Source organism: Crassostrea angulata, chromosome 7 (assembly GCF_025612915.1).
Source record: "Crassostrea angulata isolate pt1a10 chromosome 7, ASM2561291v2, whole genome shotgun sequence".
Lineage (NCBI taxonomy): Eukaryota > Metazoa > Mollusca > Bivalvia > Ostreida > Ostreidae > Magallana > Magallana angulata.
The window spans coordinates 9,255,402-9,273,959 of NC_069117.1; the positions used below are offsets into that span (position 1 = coordinate 9,255,402).

The 18,558-nt window shown below is 34.7% G+C and overlaps 1 protein-coding gene across 4 annotated transcripts in view; it reads right to left on the minus strand.

Annotated features, from left to right (window-relative positions):
• The window catches only part of LOC128192612 (neurobeachin-like protein 1), a 33,966-nt gene extending 17,273 nt beyond the window's left edge, over window positions 1-16,693 (minus strand). For 2 of the 4 annotated variants that reach the window (XM_052865424.1, XM_052865427.1), the window contains exons 1-34: window positions 16,542-16,693; window positions 14,139-14,230; window positions 13,631-13,792; window positions 12,028-12,109; window positions 11,799-11,911; window positions 11,331-11,404; window positions 11,164-11,246; window positions 10,575-10,754; window positions 10,266-10,374; window positions 9,556-9,662; window positions 9,365-9,448; window positions 9,165-9,263; window positions 8,833-9,073; window positions 8,536-8,639; window positions 8,296-8,397; window positions 7,997-8,124; window positions 7,735-7,867; window positions 7,300-7,419; window positions 6,739-7,021; window positions 6,506-6,594; window positions 6,266-6,355; window positions 5,888-6,062; window positions 5,448-5,581; window positions 5,081-5,237; window positions 4,759-4,861; window positions 4,349-4,508; window positions 4,025-4,183; window positions 3,714-3,873; window positions 3,253-3,341; window positions 2,392-3,096; window positions 1,929-2,061; window positions 925-1,035; window positions 707-781; window positions 22-128 (exon numbers count right to left, since the gene is read on the minus strand). In XM_052865424.1, the coding sequence (XP_052721384.1) occupies window positions 22-128; window positions 707-781; window positions 925-1,035; window positions 1,929-2,061; window positions 2,392-3,096; window positions 3,253-3,341; window positions 3,714-3,873; window positions 4,025-4,183; window positions 4,349-4,508; window positions 4,759-4,861; window positions 5,081-5,237; window positions 5,448-5,581; window positions 5,888-6,062; window positions 6,266-6,355; window positions 6,506-6,594; window positions 6,739-7,021; window positions 7,300-7,419; window positions 7,735-7,867; window positions 7,997-8,124; window positions 8,296-8,397; window positions 8,536-8,639; window positions 8,833-9,073; window positions 9,165-9,263; window positions 9,365-9,448; window positions 9,556-9,662; window positions 10,266-10,374; window positions 10,575-10,754; window positions 11,164-11,246; window positions 11,331-11,404; window positions 11,799-11,911; window positions 12,028-12,109; window positions 13,631-13,792; window positions 14,139-14,230; window positions 16,542-16,601 (4,803 nt within the window). In that variant the 5' untranslated portion in view covers window positions 16,602-16,693. The remainder of the gene's footprint in view (window positions 1-21; window positions 129-706; window positions 782-924; window positions 1,036-1,928; window positions 2,062-2,391; window positions 3,097-3,252; window positions 3,342-3,713; window positions 3,874-4,024; window positions 4,184-4,348; window positions 4,509-4,758; window positions 4,862-5,080; window positions 5,238-5,447; window positions 5,582-5,887; window positions 6,063-6,265; window positions 6,356-6,505; window positions 6,595-6,738; window positions 7,022-7,299; window positions 7,420-7,734; window positions 7,868-7,996; window positions 8,125-8,295; window positions 8,398-8,535; window positions 8,640-8,832; window positions 9,074-9,164; window positions 9,264-9,364; window positions 9,449-9,555; window positions 9,663-10,265; window positions 10,375-10,574; window positions 10,755-11,163; window positions 11,247-11,330; window positions 11,405-11,798; window positions 11,912-12,027; window positions 12,110-13,630; window positions 13,793-14,138; window positions 14,231-16,541) is intronic. The other 2 variants (XM_052865425.1, XM_052865426.1) reach the window with 2 other exon arrangements.
• Between the last annotated feature and the right edge of the window lie 1,865 nt (window positions 16,694-18,558).

An 18,558-nucleotide genomic window follows, 5' to 3' on the forward strand; every position in this document is an offset into this window, starting at 1 on the left:
GTTTGACTTTTCTATATTTACCCTCTCGCTGAACTTTTCCTTGTCTTGTTTGGCATCTTGGGACATAAAACAGTGGACCAGTTTAACAAGCTGTATTGCATTCTCTGAGGGAGTCGCTGTATCTTGAGCTGTCAATCAAATTAATTATATAATTATATAGATATGGATAATATCATAGTGACATTTACATCAGTACCAATGAAAGCATCAAATAATGTGTTATTATTCATTAATGATAGAAAATACATGTACTGGTATATAGGTTATATTCAAATAAGATAAATCATTATTAAATGTCTATACATGTATATGCATAATGATTAAACATATTATTTGTAAAATGAAAAAAATAAAAATATATAAGATAAACAAGAAAGACAGTAACAGTTTTCTGAACACAGAACACAGGATTAGTGTAAGGGTTAGTACATGTATAATATTAAGCTTTGGTTAGTTCACTTTCATCTGAACAGGTAAATACAGGTAAATAAAAGCATGCAAAAGATTCCATATCTAAGGTATGGAGGAAGAGCCTAAACTACAGACTGCTTCTTGGATAAACCATTTGGACATGCATTGATGGGTTTTTTTCACAAAACTTCAGCAGCATTCTAGAAAAACTTCTCATAAAATTATATTAGTTTAAAGCTTTTCTCCAAAGTAAAATGAAGCTTAATTGCTTTTCAATAATAAAAGACGTACTTACGAGTAAATGTACGAAAATCATTAATTTCATGATTATTTGAAAACCCCTCACCAAAATGATGTGTGAAGAATTTAACTATTCATAATAAATAAAATCATAATAGAATCATACACCTTATGCTGTAATTTTGTTTTAATTTTGCATAAAAGTTTTGTCTACAATGCCTTTGAAATGTTAAGGAGGAATGTTCGAGCTAGGAAAAATTCAAACAAACTAACACAGCTTCATGCTGTCGATAATTTGGGAGGCACTTTTGAGAGTTGAGCTCAGTATCTGTTGCATTTGATTGGACGAATCCAGCTCAGAGGATCGTAATAGTTTCTCTTCATCTAAAATGAAGACATAGTTCATCAACACAAATAAAAAGAGGGATAAAAACATCCCCTAAAGTTGAGGCTAATTCTCTTGGTCACCATGGTTGATGGAATTTTTTTTGTCTTCATATACCGGTACAAAAACATAATTGGATGCCTGTCTGTCTGAATCTCTCTGGTTTTTTTTTTAATTTAAGAAGATATCAATCAAAACTAAATAGACATAGCTCAATACCTAATCCCAAACCCCACTATTTGTAAACCTCTACATCCTTTATCATTAACACGAGACAGACATTTGTCTACAATCTAAACTACCAGGTTTAGTAAACTCGGGTACAATAAAAACAACAGCTAACTCAGGATTGTACAGAAAAAGGCTGACATCACATAACATTGAATATACATGTATAAACATGAGTTTACATAATACATGGCCAGTACATTTAAATCACAGACATGTATTACATATTTATTGTTATAAAGATGTGAAAATGTGAGGTAAAAATTAGCATAGTTAAGGTCAGCATTAAAGCACACAGTGTACACAAATATACTGACAGAATGAGTGCAAACCAACATTCACTTTTGAAAGACATAAGTTATAATTATGCCCAAAATCTTGAGATTCCTTAAAATAACAAATATTCATCATGAGACTGAAAACTGTCATTGTTTGTTTTTCAGCTTAATTTCAAATACCTAGTGCTAAGAGTATATTGAAAAGATATATCTATAAAAAATGCAGCTGATTTCTAGCAGTTTAAAAAATTAAAATTTCAATTAAGAAAACTGCGCAATAAAATAAAACATAATTCAACTACAACAGAGACTTATCATGGAGCAGAGAGTACACAAAAACTACTTTAGACGTTGGATCAATTCTAAATCAACAGAAATCTACTGACCTGCTTCTTTCAAGTCAGAAGTACAGGAGTGGATCATCATTTCTAGGAGGCGTCTCTTGATTTCCCAAGACGACCTGATCAGTTCATGATCCTCACAGAGAGAGTCCACCCATGATATAACAATACCTCTCTCCTAAAAGAGCACAATTTACATTTAAGGTCACAACATTCTTGTACAGTCAAAAAACATTTGCTGATAATGATTTTCAAAAAATAATCTTTATGCACACTATCTCAGTAAATCTTCTGAGTCAGATTGACAAAAATCCTCTCTTAATTAAACAATGCTATTGTCAATGAGTAACATAAATCAATGACAGATTTATCTTCCATTTAGAGGGCCATTGTGGCTTAATATACTGCCTGTTTCTATACTTGTGTCAAAGTTTTTAAATTTTACTAAATCATTTATTAACTGTAAAATATACATGTGTATCACAAACTATAGTGTGATACTGCCTACCTTCCAGGCAGAATCATCCGAGCCCTCCACTCCCTTCCACATGATGGTGAGGAGAATGAGGAGCAGATTCTGACACAGTTCCTCTGTCCTCTCACCACTGTCCTTGACACAGATTTTCTGAATCCCAAGGTTATCTAAAGCTTTCTGGATTGTATCGGCCTGAGTAAAACCCGAGCTTACGCGCTTCTCTCTGGATGAGGTCACAGAAACGTTTAAATCTATTGCACTATCACTGATTGAGAACGAGGATGTAGAGGCTGTAATGGAGGATGACCTTTGACCTACGGCTGTCAAATCCTCCACACTAGTACTAGAGCTCCTGCTGACCGACCTTGACTTTTCATCCTCTGAGCTATTAATATCATCAAATGTCCTTGACAGGTAGAGAGGCGTGATTGGCTCTCTGGGAGGAGACACTTGTTTTCCATTATCACAGCTGGATATTGAAAGACTGTTTGGAGCACTAACAGTTTTATTGCACGGTTCACTGAGCTGAGTTGCGGAATCACACTCTTCAGTTTTCTCCTCTTCAATAGTATTATTCAGAGAAAACTCAACATTTTTATCTTCAGATGCAAAAGAGTCAGATTGCTGGACATCCTCTGTTTTCCTGAAGATGAACAGCTTAGTTATTGCTTCTTGCCAACCAAGCTGTTTCACAAACTGCTTGGCAGCCCCAGGTCTGTTGACCAAAATAGACAGCAGCTAAAAAATATACTAAACAGATTAATCTACTAATATTTTGGACTTTTGAACTTTAGAAGAATCGTGTTAACAAAATCATTGAAGACTGAAATAACAAAGACAGTGAGAGACAAAGCGGTAAGATCCAATTCCTCCCATCAATATACAAATACTCACCTGTCTGCTTGCCTCCAGTTTGATATCTGACCCTGAATAGTGGATTAGTTGTAGCAGAGCAAGGATTGAGTTATAGCTCTGGGGTGTATCTGTGTATAGAAAATTGTAAGCCAAATACATACAACTTGAATATCTATTCAGTTCCTAGCTACCAGGTATATCAGTTCATTCTAGTATCATCGTTAATATAAGATGTCCAGTGTCCACAAGGTCATATGATCATCAAATGAACTCCAGGAAAAAATTAAATTAGATATGCATGTATTAACAGAGTAGAACCGTTTAAACAAGACCTTGGATGTTTGGTAGGATGTAACTACCTTTTTCTTGTGTCAAAACAAGTTCAAAATGACGCAAATAGACAGGCATATATCATATTGCTGTTTGACACAACTACATTAAGTCAAAACTCCTGTTAAAATGGTTCTAAACTAATTCACTCCTATATTCATCTTTCCTACCTTGTACAGAAACTTGTTCCAAGAAGCGTTTGAACATGGGTCCAGAAATATCACAGTTTTTCATCATCTCCACCAAACCAAGATGTCCTATTTCGGTCAGTCGTAAGGGGAATTTACTCTTTTCATACACCTTGTCTGAGGTTAACAACAAATATAGCACCTGAAAGAGAAAAAAAAAAACATTAAATGAAAGAGGGAAACACTAATATTCCATCCCGATTCATAGAGCAGACATGTATTATCTTAATTAAACTTGGTTTCTAAACTTGATAAAAGTATTATAATGATGCATAACAATTCAGATAAAGTACCTTGATTATCTTTTCATAATACACAACAGATTTCCCAGGATGCACCAGAAGACCATACAACAACTCGCCCATCTCTGCCTCAAACATCAGGAGATAGAGCTGGTCATTCTTATACTTCCCCTCCAACAAACTGATCAGAACATCAATCATCTCACACACCTGTCAATAAAGGAGATCAATTTTTACCAATAATTACAAGAATAGCTCAAAGTTTATTTTCCTGACACAAAAATTATTTTGGGGGAAAAGGCAGTAGTTTCCTAATGTGAAATAAATAAAAATTTTAATTAATTTTTAAAGTAAAATTGAATTTACAATGCATACCATATCTTGATCCTTAACAGCAAACAGAAACTTCAGAATGGCATCAAGCTCGTTGTAGGTAATGTCTCGAGATATGTAGTACTTGATTAGACTCATGAGGGAGACACGAATGGTCTTCATGTCCTCAGGCGACAGGCCCTTGGCTGGTGAGGATGTCGGACTAAAGTAAGTTTATTCATTGTTTAAAAAAATACAAGTAAGTAGAAAAGAATTCAATTTAATTTTTTTTTTTTTTTGGGGGGGGGGGGAAAGGGGATTAATAGGCAGCCTTCAACAAATCTTCAATTCGGTACAATTAAAATCAATTAAATATCGAGAAATTGCTAGAGGGGCATTTGATTAGTGATGTTGTTGTACTAATATTGGAGGGGGGTTGGTACTGAGAAGGATATAAGGACTAAGAAAGTTACCTATAGAACACTCTCACTGTATCCAAAACAAACTGAACTCCAAATCTCTTCCTGAAGAATTTCTTGTCATCCTTTATAATGGTGGACAGATACTGAATGTGACCTGTGTGTAACAGAGAAATAATAACAATATTCAGCCAGACAGATGAACTATTTGTTAAATCAATCATACACAATGTTTTTAAATTACATGTATTGAAATGAGAAAAATTAATCTAAAATGCTAAGATTCTGCAGCACAAGGTATTTTAATGTATGCTTTATCTATCTCAACATTGTTTTCCTTTTAAACATTGGTCTTATTTTCATTGAGACTGTTTACCAATTCTAACAGGAAATTCACTGTTGCTCCAGATTCTGAAGTCGAACAGCAGGTACTGGTAAAACAGGTTCAGTAAAGTCTGGTTAACACTGGCTGTAGTCTCAACCAGTAACTGAACTGACATCAACACGTTCACATCTATCAACCGCGGATTCACCTAAAACGAGAAATGTCCCTGCTTAAAAAACAACAGCTTTTCATAATGAAAACAACTTTTCTATGCTCATATGATAATATCTTTTCACATCCTTCCATTCATATTTACAATATGAATTTTTTTTTGTTTCCTTGAAACTTTTCTTTAAAACTATAATCCAAGAATTGACATTCATGCATACATGTAATGATCGAACTTTAAGTAACATACTTTCTGCAACAGAGCTCCAATGGTGGCCACGCCCCCTGTTCTTATCATTGTTTCCTGATTGGTTCCCTGGGAGTGGATCATGTGTCGCAGTAATGTCAGGAATCCAGACACTTGATTTTGCTCCAACTTTGAATCTGTATGTCAGAAAACAAATATTAATAACAAAAGTTCTATGGCCATTCAATGATATTTCCTTTAATTACAGTAATTAACTTCAAGTACTTACATGTATCTACACGTAATATAATTGGTTAAATTATATGTACAGTTTTAATTTGACAATACAAACAAGGAAAAGCCTATAACCATGACATAACATATAACATCTGATTTGAAGTTGAAGCTTACAGGAAATGCAACAGTTTGAGGTGATGATAGACTTAGAATCCTGTAAACATGTACATAAAGATGACCTTGATTATAACCTTGACAGTGTGTACCTGAGTAAGAGCTGCTGGGAACCACCACCCAGTCGTCCGGTTCCTGCACAGGGTCCATGCCGGCCCCAAGGTCAAGTGGCAGGGGCAGGCTGTCTGTGTCAGGGAGGGGGCCCTTGTTGACTTGTTCCAGCAGAGGAAACAGGACCTGTATGCCTCCTATACCATTGATCACATCCTACAGTGAGACAGAAAACCATTCAAATATAGTGCATAATTATGTGCATCTGTTTAAATAGTACATATTAGATCATTTTTGCTTTACTGATAACAAATGTGCTTTTTGAAATATAAAAAGAAAACAAATTCATTAATATTTTTTAATGAAAATATAAATGAACATGAGCATTTTACACTACAAGGTCATTTTAAACATTATACCTTGATATCCCATGTAACACATCTTTGGCCAATGAAATGCCCGTGGTTCTGGTTTGGAGACAAGTCAATTAACTGACCATCTTTACTAGCCTAAAATTGTACAGTCAAATCATGTTAAAGTAAATATCAACAAGATTGCAAGAATGCCTCTGAATTATTATCTTTTAATAACAACGAAAATATAAATATAACCCAATAATGCTGACATTTACAGCTTACATGTACTGTGACAGTATGTACCTTAGCATTGTAATAAACCACTGCTTTACTTGGGAGGTCTGCAAAGTCTGGAAATTCCTCCTCAGAAAAGAATATTGGATGATTTGGTCCTAAAAACACAAAGTGCAAATTACCGTTAAGACTTCAGAAAAACTGTCTCATAAATAAAAATTTTACTTTACGTCAATGCCTGCTGTTGAGTGGTAGTGAATATGTAGTAGTGAGTGAGTAGTGGCTAGTGACCTTGACCTCACCTGCTGTGTACAGGGCCTTGACCTGGGAGGGACTGATGGTGTCATGGAGCACTAACACAGAGGCCAGTAAGCCCCGGAGACAGACAGGCACCCCCCAAACATCCTCGTGGGTACCTATGGGGATGGTGGTGATTTCTGGGTCCGAGGAGTCCTTCTTTCTCTGGAACAAACGTCTGAGGGGGGACTGTTTGATGGTCTCTGTATTGTTGGATAGGTTCTGGTCTATCAGGGCCTTCACCACAGCCTTGTTACATGGACTCCCTATCCTACAGTCTGTCAGGGGCTAAAAAAGTCAACAACAAAAAAAACACATTCAAATACACTGTACTTCCAAACAATGTGTAGTGATTATACTACACGTACAGAAGAACTTTTGATCTTGACCACATAATTTTTTAAGATACAAGTTTGATCAACTTAATACTTGAAAGAATAGAACAAGAAGCCTCTGCTCTTTGATTTCATCTGAGGACATAAAAACCCATTTATAGATATAATGAGACGAGTGCATTGTCTTCTGTATGATCTTTTTATCAATTTCTCTTTGTTTTGCAAACTCACATCTGAGACATTGGGAAATTTGAGCTGGGAATCTAGCTTCAGATTTCCATCGATGTAAATATAGAGGTGGCTGTTGACAAATGGTCGCCTGGAGCTACTGTGGACTATGTCAATGGAGTGCTGAAAGTACGAAAAATTGACAACTACATCAAATCATAATAATATATTCTTCATAGAGTATATACAAATACCAGTCTAACTTTCATATATATTATACTGCTACATGTACATGTATTGTGGAAATAAAAGAATTGAATAATGTCTTCATCAGCTTGCGAATATTTACGATCATTTACTCAATGAATTTTTTTTGTGAATGCTATTCACAATATGTAGAACTTCAGAATTCAGAATATTGGTACATGTACTCTTTTTGCATGCATATTCTAAGTATCTGTGTGTTTATCATAGGCTGTACATGAAGTAATGATGTACCCAGTGCTCATCCCCCAGGTTTGTGTCGGAGATCTCCACTGAACAGTGCTCCTTCCTGTTAAACACAGACACCACGAGGTCAAAGTCCATGGTGATGAACGCCTCAAATCCACAGCCCGAATTTGTTACAAAACTGTTCGGACAATAAAGGAAGAGACAATACATAAATAATCATTATTAAAGTTTTCAATAGAAGCACATTATTACATTAAGCAAATTATGCCTGCCCAAGAACCAACTGCCTTTTTTCTAAGTCACTAACCTATATAACTGTCTTCTGAAAACTTGCTCTATTGATCCTGCAGGAGTGGATCGAGAACCAAGACAAATCCAGGAGTGGAAGGCAAAAGCCCCTCCAGGCCACTTCCTGATCCCTGGCATAGAAACCATCTGTAAATCAAAGCAAAATAATCCATCTACAGTTCAATTATTGTCCTTTTTCAATAGCAATCATCCCTTTGTAAAATAGACTTAGATTTTATTCCAGTTCAATAGACTTAGATTTTATTCCAGTTTTTACCATCATTGATTTTTCAATGTACTCTAAACACACACACACACCTCATTTTCCTCCACCAGAGTCAGAAAATAATGGGCTCCTTCTTTCCCTTCCCGTCTGGCCATTGTACATAATGCCCTCATCAACCTCGAAAAATTGGGATTCTGTATTTAAAGGAAAAAGTTAAATAAAAAAATTAGTACAACTACATGTAAATGAACAATGCCACCATCATCAGAAATAGCATTTAAATATTTTTCAAAATGTACACATAGATGCAGTCTTTGACTTATTTCCTATACCTGGTTTTCCTCTTCATCCAGTTTTAAATGCCCCATCAGTTGTTTTAACTCTATTGCTGTTATTGAATGAGTTCCTAAAGTCTCCAAAAGGTTTATTAGTAATGCTGAAAATAAAAGAAAAGGTTTAAATGCTTTATTAGTGATGCTAAAAATGCAACTTTTAAACAAACTTAAATTCTTTTATTTAATCAAAATTGTCAAAAGTTTACAGTACATGTATAGCATATAAAAAAGGCTTGCATATAAGATATCGCTTTCCAGCAAAGACACTTTCTAAAGAATCTAAGTGCTTCCTACCCACAGCTTTAGGGTCAATCTGTTTCTGTCTACCCAAGACTTTGATTATGGCAGAAATCATCCCCTCATTACAGCAATTCATTTTGTTTTGTTTCTGAGAGCTCAAAGTACAAAGATGCTCAGCCAACCAAATCTGCAGTTCCTTGGACTGAATGTCTGGCAGCCAGCAGAGTAACATGAGAGCTGATTGGACATTTCTGATCATGTGATTCTTGTCCTCACAGAATTCTTCTTCAACAACCTATCGGAAGTTTTCAAAACAGATAACAAAGATTTATTATCCAAGGCAAAATCGTCATTGAACTTCATCACTCTATCTCTCTCTCACTTACCAAATTAAGAACCCCTTTCAGCAAAGCCATGGATGGCTGTCCTAAACTTTTCAAAGCTTCAACAAACTTCCCATAACCAACTCTTAGGGCAAACCTTTCCTGTTATGACAAAATATTAACAACATTTAGCTAAATTGTCAACATGCAATGAATTCTGGGCTTCTTTTATCTTCTGTGTAAACTATGTGTTGTTTTCTTACTTTGGCATTGATGGAGCCAGTAAGGACTGAACAGATGACTTGTAACACAGACATGGCTAGGCTTTGGGCTTCTGATCCTGTCAACTAAGAAAAAAAATTCAAATCATAAGTTTTAAAGTTTATGAAGGATACTAACAATAAATTGTCACAAAAAATTTTATTTTAAGAAGAAAGGCAATATCAAAACTTACAGAGGTTTTCTGCAACAGTGCTACTAGTGAGTCGAATGTGCCGCCGCTCACTAATGTCACCTGGAGAGCACTTCGATCCTGACAGGTGAGCATCTCATTCACAGCATCTGAATCAGACGGAGGTTTGATTTAATTCATCATTCAACAGAATTCATATTGTTACTTGTACTTACAAATCAATACAATGCTACGAAAGTGTCTGTATGTATAAGTGTTTAATCAATGCATGTTATCTTTAGAGAGCTGTCTTCAAGCTTCATCCTTGTATGGGTACTTACGAATCATGCTGAGCTATGTGTACTTACGAATCATGCTGAGCTATGTGTACTTACGGATCATGTTGAGCTATGTGTACTTATGGATCATGTTGAGCTATGTGTACTTGCGGATCATGTTGAGCTCTGTGTACTTACGGATCATGTTGAGCTATGTGTACTTACGGATTATGTTGAGCTATGTGTACTTACGGATCATGTTGAGCTATGTGTACTAATGGATCATGTTGAGCTATGTGTACTAACGGATCATGTTGAGCTATGCGTACTAACAAATCATGTTGAGCTATGCGTACTTACGAATCTTGTTGAGCTATGGGTACTAACGGATTATGTTGAGCTATGTGTTCTTACAGATCATGTTGAGCTATGTGTACTTACGGATCATGCTGAGCTATGTGTACTTACGGATCATCTTGAGCTATTTATACTTACGGATCATGCTAAGCTGCATTTGCTGATTGAAGCCATCCTCAGATTGGATGTCAGCTGTTGTCAGAACATCCATGTATCCTTCCATCACCTGTGAAACCTCTACCTGTCTCTGAAATCAACAAAAATCCAAACACTTTAATAATCCCTGAAATCATATCAATATTATCATCTCCTTGTAAATATTTATTGCTCCCATTCCAGGAAGGGAGCCATCGTCTCCTCCTAATAGATCTTGAACCAGCCGAAGGTTGAGATTTATACATCTACTGATTTTTTAAAACATACAGACTCGGAGTGGCCAACACTAACCTGGTCTGGACTGGATCCGTGGATCATGTGAACCATACAGATGATACTCTTCAGAGCGAGGTCCTTTAGTTCCAGAAGATCCTGACGCAGCTCATTGGCTGGTCCAGATAGCTCACTGGAGGACAGCATCTTCAGCAGGATATCCAAAGTGGCAGGGGTAATGACCTTCAGTGCATTGCTCTGGAACAAACAAGTTCTTATGTATATGTGTATATGTTTTTTTTAGTAATTACTCAGTCAGAATTAGCAAACAAAACTGAAATCCATAGTGTATTAAAAAGTTAAAACCAAAACTGGAATTATATCATTAGAAGTAGATCAATTCATCCATCACTTACTGTGGAATCGTTAGAATTCGAGGTGGCTCAATTTTTGTGGTAGTCATGGGTAGCCCTCACCCACGAATTTACATCCTCCATGAAACTTATTATTAAAGATTTAGTTTTCCAAATGAAACTATAAACCAACGCATCCACAAAATTACATCCCCATAAATAAGTAAAAATCCCACAATCTACGAAAATTCGCCCCCTTGAAATTAAATGATTCCATAGTATTTGATCCTCACTCTTTTTCTTTTTAAATGTACCTGAGTTCCACACATCAATGCCCCAAACAGATGAAGAAACCTGATTTTCAGTGACACAGATAAACAGGGCTTGTTACAGCTGTCTGCAATATAAAACAGTAAATTCACGTAGAATAATTCCTCTGTTGTTTATTGTTGGCCATACTTTAAATCACAGAGGCACTTACCAAACAGGAATGGGACCACCTCTACATGAAGCTCAGCAGGTCTATATGTCATTCGACTCTTGTCAACCACCCAGCTACAACAAGATCAGAGTTTCAAAAATCTAGAGCAGTAATTTAAATCATGATCAAAGCATGTGCTTCAGATACATGTATCTGATATCTGAACATAAGGTGTGACATATTGTACAAATGATTTATTAAGGCCTTTATCTACCCTCCCAAAAGATTCCTGAGTCTTTTGAGAACTAGCTGCTTCATTTAGTTCAAATGGAATTTCAAATATCTTTTATAGCTTTAAAGAATTCTATATCCAAAAAAAAGTAAATACACACTTGGATTTTCTCAAAATTTGTTCAATTATTTAGCTCACTTTAAAATCCTCGTAAATACTGTCACACATCAAAGGTATATTTCAAGGACAATGATCTATAATTTTAAACATGCAGTTAACACATTGTATGAACATACCCTTTTAATCTTTTTCTCCACACAAAGTATGGGTCATACAGGCATTCGAAAAAATGGACGGTCAGTTTTAGAAAGTCCTTGATCTGGATTTCTTGGAGAGTATTTTGGGTCAGCTACATTTAACAAAAATAACTTAAAAATGAAAACTCACTCATTTATTTAAAAAGAAGTTATCATGTATGTTAGCTTTAATACCTTGATTTAACTATCTATTTTAACTATGACTCACGTTTTCTGTCAGAAAGGTTCCTATGGAAACCAGATATTTTACGAATTGACAAGAACCTAACAGTGGTACATTATCATAGTTCCTGAAAATAAAAGAAAAGAAATTAAAATTCTGAGCTATCTGTATTGATATAAGAGTAGAGTACACTACAGTACAGGGTGGTGACAAAAGTGAGTAAATAGGTCGCCATTTTGAATTCTGATTGTAAACAAATCAGGGTAATAAAAAACCTACTTACCTTTCTGCTGAGTTGTGTTTTGACCTAATATTTTGTAATATGGCCCTTTGATCTGATAACTAACTGTAGTCGACGGGGAATTGAGGAATACAAGTTCTGTATGTACATCAAAGGGATTGAGAGCCAGGCATGCTGAAGTACTGCTTTCAGATCATCAACTGTGTCAATGTTCATCATATGTCTTTTTACTTGATTTTTTAAAAGCAACCAGATATTTTCGATAATATTAACATCAGGAGACTGAGCTGGCCATGTAAGAGTTGGAATGTTGTTATTTTCTTTCCAGGCTTTAGTCATCCTTGAGGCATGAGGTGGTGCATTGTCATCCTGAAACATGTATGGCTTATTTGAAAAATATTTGGCTATGACTGGCCACAGGTTCTCATATAATACGTTGATGTATTTCTCACTGTCCATAGTTCCATCTATGAAAGTCAATAACCCCTGACCATGATAGGTAATACAACCTCACACCATTACTTTCAAATTCCTGCCAGTGTGACGTTTCAAATGACCGATGCATTCGGGAAGGTACTTCTCTCGTTTTGTTCTCCATACTTTAACAGCCCCACAACCACTAACAGTTACTGCCATTTCATCACTAAATATGATCTTACTCCAGTTTTCAGCTATTGTCCATGTTAACTTACTCCTGGCCCACGAAACACGACGGACTCTATTTATTTGTCGAACGCCTAATTTCTTGGCGATAGCTCGCTTTCTCAGGTCATATTTATGAATGGATCGCTGGATTGTCCTTTTTGACACAGATACATGATTAAAAGTGTTAAATTCATTAGTAATATCTACCAGCGTTGATGTACGATTCCCTCGAATGATTCGATTCAGAGTCCGGCAGCTTCGATCGTCCATCTTTTTAGGTCGTCCTGATCGGGGGCGATTTTCAATGGAGCCGCTTTCATGATACCGCTTCAAAAATCTACAGATAGTAACTGGACTTATTTTCAACACTTTAGATATTTCACTTTGTTTGAAACCGCTGTCAAATAACTCCAATATAATTGTTTTCGTTTCATCTGTCATTTCCTGTCGTTTGGTATCCATTGTAAACTAATGGCGGTCGAAAGCAGAAGCAGATGCTTGTACCTCTAAAAACTGAAGAGCTGGTACAGTCGTACCCAAAATCATTCTTATGCATGACAACAACAATATTTGACGCTGTGTATGTATCGAAAACTTTATTTTTACAAACCCGATAAAAACAATCAGAATTCAAAATGGTGGCAAATTTACTCACTTTTGTCACTATGCTGTACATGTATTTCTATCACAAATATAGACTTTTGTGTTCAGCTTGTTTCTATCACCCAAAAGGGACCATACAAAAAATTTAGGTAACCTGACCTTGATATGATAATCAAACATTTGATGATTGATTCAGCGAAATGAACAGTCTCCGGTTCCATCTCTGTCTGGACTTTTTCCAGACACTGAGACAAGTGATGAGATAACATCTGTAGCAGTCCATCTGGGAGTTTGGTAAAATGAGGACCAGCCTCCGAAAATCTGCAACATCAACAATTAACTGTAAATCAGACATTTCATCTTTCTAAGAATTCCAGAATTGCGTTTTACTCATGAATTTAGTATCAACTTCCAAATGTGGAAAGTTATATTGGAAATAGTACCACATAAGGTGGAAATTAGAGGCAACATACATGTATGTAAGTAAAACATCAATCAACTTATTTCAACATTTTTTAAAAATATATCAGATATTACTGTGAATGTACATGTAGTCAATTACGATGAATTAGGTACATGTAATAGTGAAGGAGTTGTAACTGCATGATCACTATCTTTATATATAATGAACTAAACATTCTAGACTGTTTAGGTCAAACATAGTTACCCTTCTATGAGATGTTCAAACTCCAAGTCAATCAAATTTTGGTAAGTGTCCACAAATGTATCGATAAATTCCTTTAAAATGACCACATCGTTCTGAAATGTTAAATAACAATTTAAAATTAGCACATAATGACATATCCTTACACACTGTACCATATTTATTTCAAATAAGACAAGACCCTATAGTAGCATTCAGAGATATTTAAGAAATAAACAACGTTATTTAGTGAACATGGCGTTATGAATAGCAACTGCTCTGTTGGCATATTCCATGATGCGCGCTAGCGCATCATGGAAAATATGCCAGCAGAGCAGTTGCTATTCATAACGCCATGTTCACTAAATAATCGTTGTTTATTATTTATATTTGCATTTTACCACTCGCAAAAGCCCTGTATTAGCCTAGACCTTGGCAGTTAGCTATTGCATCAAAAATAAACATTTAGACTGTAATGTATTTTAATTCACATAGATTTGTTAACAGAATCAATGATATGTTATAACAGTCAATCTTTTAAAATGTTATTATAAGACAGGTTTTAATATTAAATACATCAATTTTATGGAGTTGGAGAAAAACACATGATGTATTGTATAGTGGTTTTTAAAAATCTATAACGTCATGGAAAAGTATATGACGTCATAGTATACAGACGGAGCAATTGCGATTATAGAAAAATAATTGCAGTTCCTCCTTATGGACTTACAGTGGGAAAGAACAATGCATATGCAAATATTAAAGAAATAAACAACGTTATTCAGTGAACATGGCGTTATGAATAGCAACTGCTCTGCTGGCATATTCCATGATGCGCGCTAGCACATCATGGAAAATATGCCAGCAGAGCAGTTGCTATTCATAACGCCATGTTCACTAAATAATCGTTGTTTATTACTTATATTTGCATTTTACCACTCGCAAATACCCTGTATTAGCCTAGACCTTGACATTTAGCTATTACATCAAAAGTAAACATTCAGACTGTAATGTATCTTTTTAATTCACATAGATTTGTTAACAGAATCAATGATATGTAATAACAGTAATTCCTTTAAAATGTTATCAAAAACATGTTTTAATATTACATGTAAATACATCAATTCTAATGGAGTTGGAGAAAAACACATGATGTATCGTATAGTGGTTTAAATCTATAATGTCATTGAAAAGTATATATAACGTTACACCTTTATGACGTCATAGTATACTGACAGAGCAATTGCGATTATAGAGAAATAATTGCAGCTCCTCCGTATGGGCTTACAGTGGGAAACAACAATAGAAATGCAAATATAAACAAATATTTAACATGAAAATTTAATACATGTAGTGTATTAGTTTTGGGACATTATCCTCAACATTAACCTCAATATTGAGTACTGGTACATGTATGTATTTCTAATTCTAATCCTAAAAAATAGCTTTTCATTATTAGTGATTACATCAATATCTATAGATGTAGGAGTACTAGGTAGTAAATTTGCATGTTTATGACAAATATCCAGGTCACACCTATGTCATTATGTAACAGTTACAATGTTGTCATAACATCCTTTTAAAGATAGAGATGCAATACCACGTACAAAAGTAAAATGTTTGAAGTAAAAGAAAGATGACTCATACTTATCAGTTCAAAATTAATGAACCTTGATTACAGTTTAGATAACAAGGATTATAATTTTCTCATTGGAATCGAGCTTAGTTGTTTCACTATAGGTAAGAATCTGTTCTTTTTCATTTCATCTGACTTGCATCTCTTGAGTACTAGACATATGTGATATTATTTCATGAATTCCATACATTACTTGCACAATTAAAAAGATGATAATGTGTAACAGTGACATGTCATATTTTTTTCACTTTCATTTTCAAATTTTATGGATATCACTACTCCTAATGAATAAGCTTAGCTGTAATAAGCTTACATTTAATCCTGGATGAATGCATGTTTGTTTGTAAATCATAGTCATTATATAAATTTTTCAGTTAATCTCATTCTTTAGTTTGTATTAGTAAATATATATAGCTGAAACTGAAAATGTCCTTTAGGCCGGAAATAAATTATTTTATTATTTCAAAATCTGGGATAAACTTATGTCTTTCCTTTCGAGATAAGGGTTCTAACGCTGCATAGGATGAGGTTAACAGGTTAACTTACATGTACATCCAAGAACAACTTTATAAATAAGTACTTTCAAGGCCTGCATGTTTTAGAAACCCATAAAGATACACATAAATAGTAAGTAGAAGTGTGTTGTTCTCATTCAACATCACCTGGGGTTCAGAAACATTCGATGTTAAAGGTGTGACATTGCACATCCCACTGGATTGGTAGGTTTTATGTCTATTTATGGAGAAGTGATGCAAAAGATTTACATTATGCAGACATCGTGGGTACTTAACCTTAGTAGAAAACCTCATCCATATCTGGAACAATTTTTCTGAGGCTGTCAATTCGTCCATTATTAAAAATAACGACAGCAATCAAGCATCTTATCCCTCTCGTCTCATCATCACTCTGATCGAGCTAACAGTTTCCGGCTTCTTGTCACAGGTGTACATCTTCGAAGTTAAACGCTTTTTGATTAGCTGATGAGAATCTTACTTTTGTCAAAGTTGTTTTCATTGGTGGTTTAGTTATAGGGATATTATCAAAATAGGATTTTCTCTTTCGACAAGAAAGGAACATATCAAAGTGAAAAAAATATCACCGATCTATTTCTTTTATTTATTTTTTTTACATGCGTATGCCTATCTAGCTATTTACTGTCTAGCAATCTTATCATACATATTTTTAGTAATTGCTTGGTTATTATAACATTTTTTGATTGCAAAGACTATAGGTCAGGAAAAAAGAAAGGGGCGTAAAAACTGACATGTTCGTTTTGATTTCACTATACTGTATATTCAAAAGTAATTAGTGTTTTATTATCTGTGTGTTTTTATGACATTTTCTACTCTCTTTTACCTTACAAATTCTAATTTCACGATCGTATCAAGAACAGTTTTTCAGGTTTGGTGAAGTAATGAAGCCCCCCCCCCCCCCCCCCCCCGGGCAGGATATGAGGCCGATCGAATGGCTGTAAAAAAAAAAATTACTATTTAGGTTTCAAGGTTGATAATGCTTATATTAGTGTAGAATGAGTAACTATGCAGGTGTAAAACATTTTTATTTAAAATGTTAAAAATGTTAATATAGGTCCCCCCCCCCCCCCATTAATCCACGAAGATAATAAAATTCTTTCTTTCTTTTATTTTACTTATCAAAATATATTTATTGTAACGATGACACCTTTTATTTTCTTCTTTGTTTGTTTGTTTGGTTTTATTTTTGTAGAATAATTAATGGTGTAATGTGCCGATTCTATTATATTCTACAGCACATTGATTTTAAAATGTACCATTCACATTCATGAATTTACTCTGAATGCATCTTCAGGTTGTTTTTGTGTTATGCAGTATTTGCCGACAAATGCTTTAAGAATTTTGAAATATTTCTCACAATATTACACAGTGTCACAATGCCGCTATGTTTGCATAAATACCCATTTAATGAACTTGCGCTTGCAAATGTTTCTGTTGGAAATGTAGAATATAGTAATATTGATCGATATAATGTAGTACTTCTCCAACTATAAAATGAACACAATGCCAACATTTCAATTTAGTCTTTCAGTAAATTGAATTGAATCAAAACACTGTACTAAATACAAGCTTTTTAAGTGCATATGCTTGCATGGCTCCCCGTCCTATCGACAAAATAATGAATCTGAATTCATTGTAATCGGCTTGGAATAAAAAATTGTCTTAAAAGGGACCTTCAATCGTTTCCGATAATCATGATATATTTGAAAATCACTTGTATATAAATAGTTATAACAACTGATGGACAAATGCAGAACTTCTCATGCTTGTTTGACATAGCGTTAAAATTATTTTCCGACAATCCATTTTTGAATAAACAATAAATCTAATGTAATATTATATGGTTCGCACCATCCAAAGGATGTGATTAGAGCTCTAAAATTGCCTTTTAAATAAAGGTGCTTTTTTTTTTACAAGAACTTGAAATATCTTTTATATATACTGGCAGGAGATCTTTTATACGATTACATTAATCTGAATATGAATAAGATAAACAAGCACCCGAAACATTTTCAAAGATTAGGCCTATCCACACGCACACACAAAAATATGTAACCACACTAACTTGAACAGGTGCGTCAGTCCAGAAATATAGATATCACAAGTACATCAAAGTTTAAAAATCATTCATAATCAAACACTGTTACCGATGTACATAACCAATGTTACTGGGGGTAAAAGTCAGGACTAATTTCTGGCCATATATGGAAATATAGATTGTATTATCATTACGTCGATGTTGTATCGTATTTAATAATAATATTATTAAAAAGCC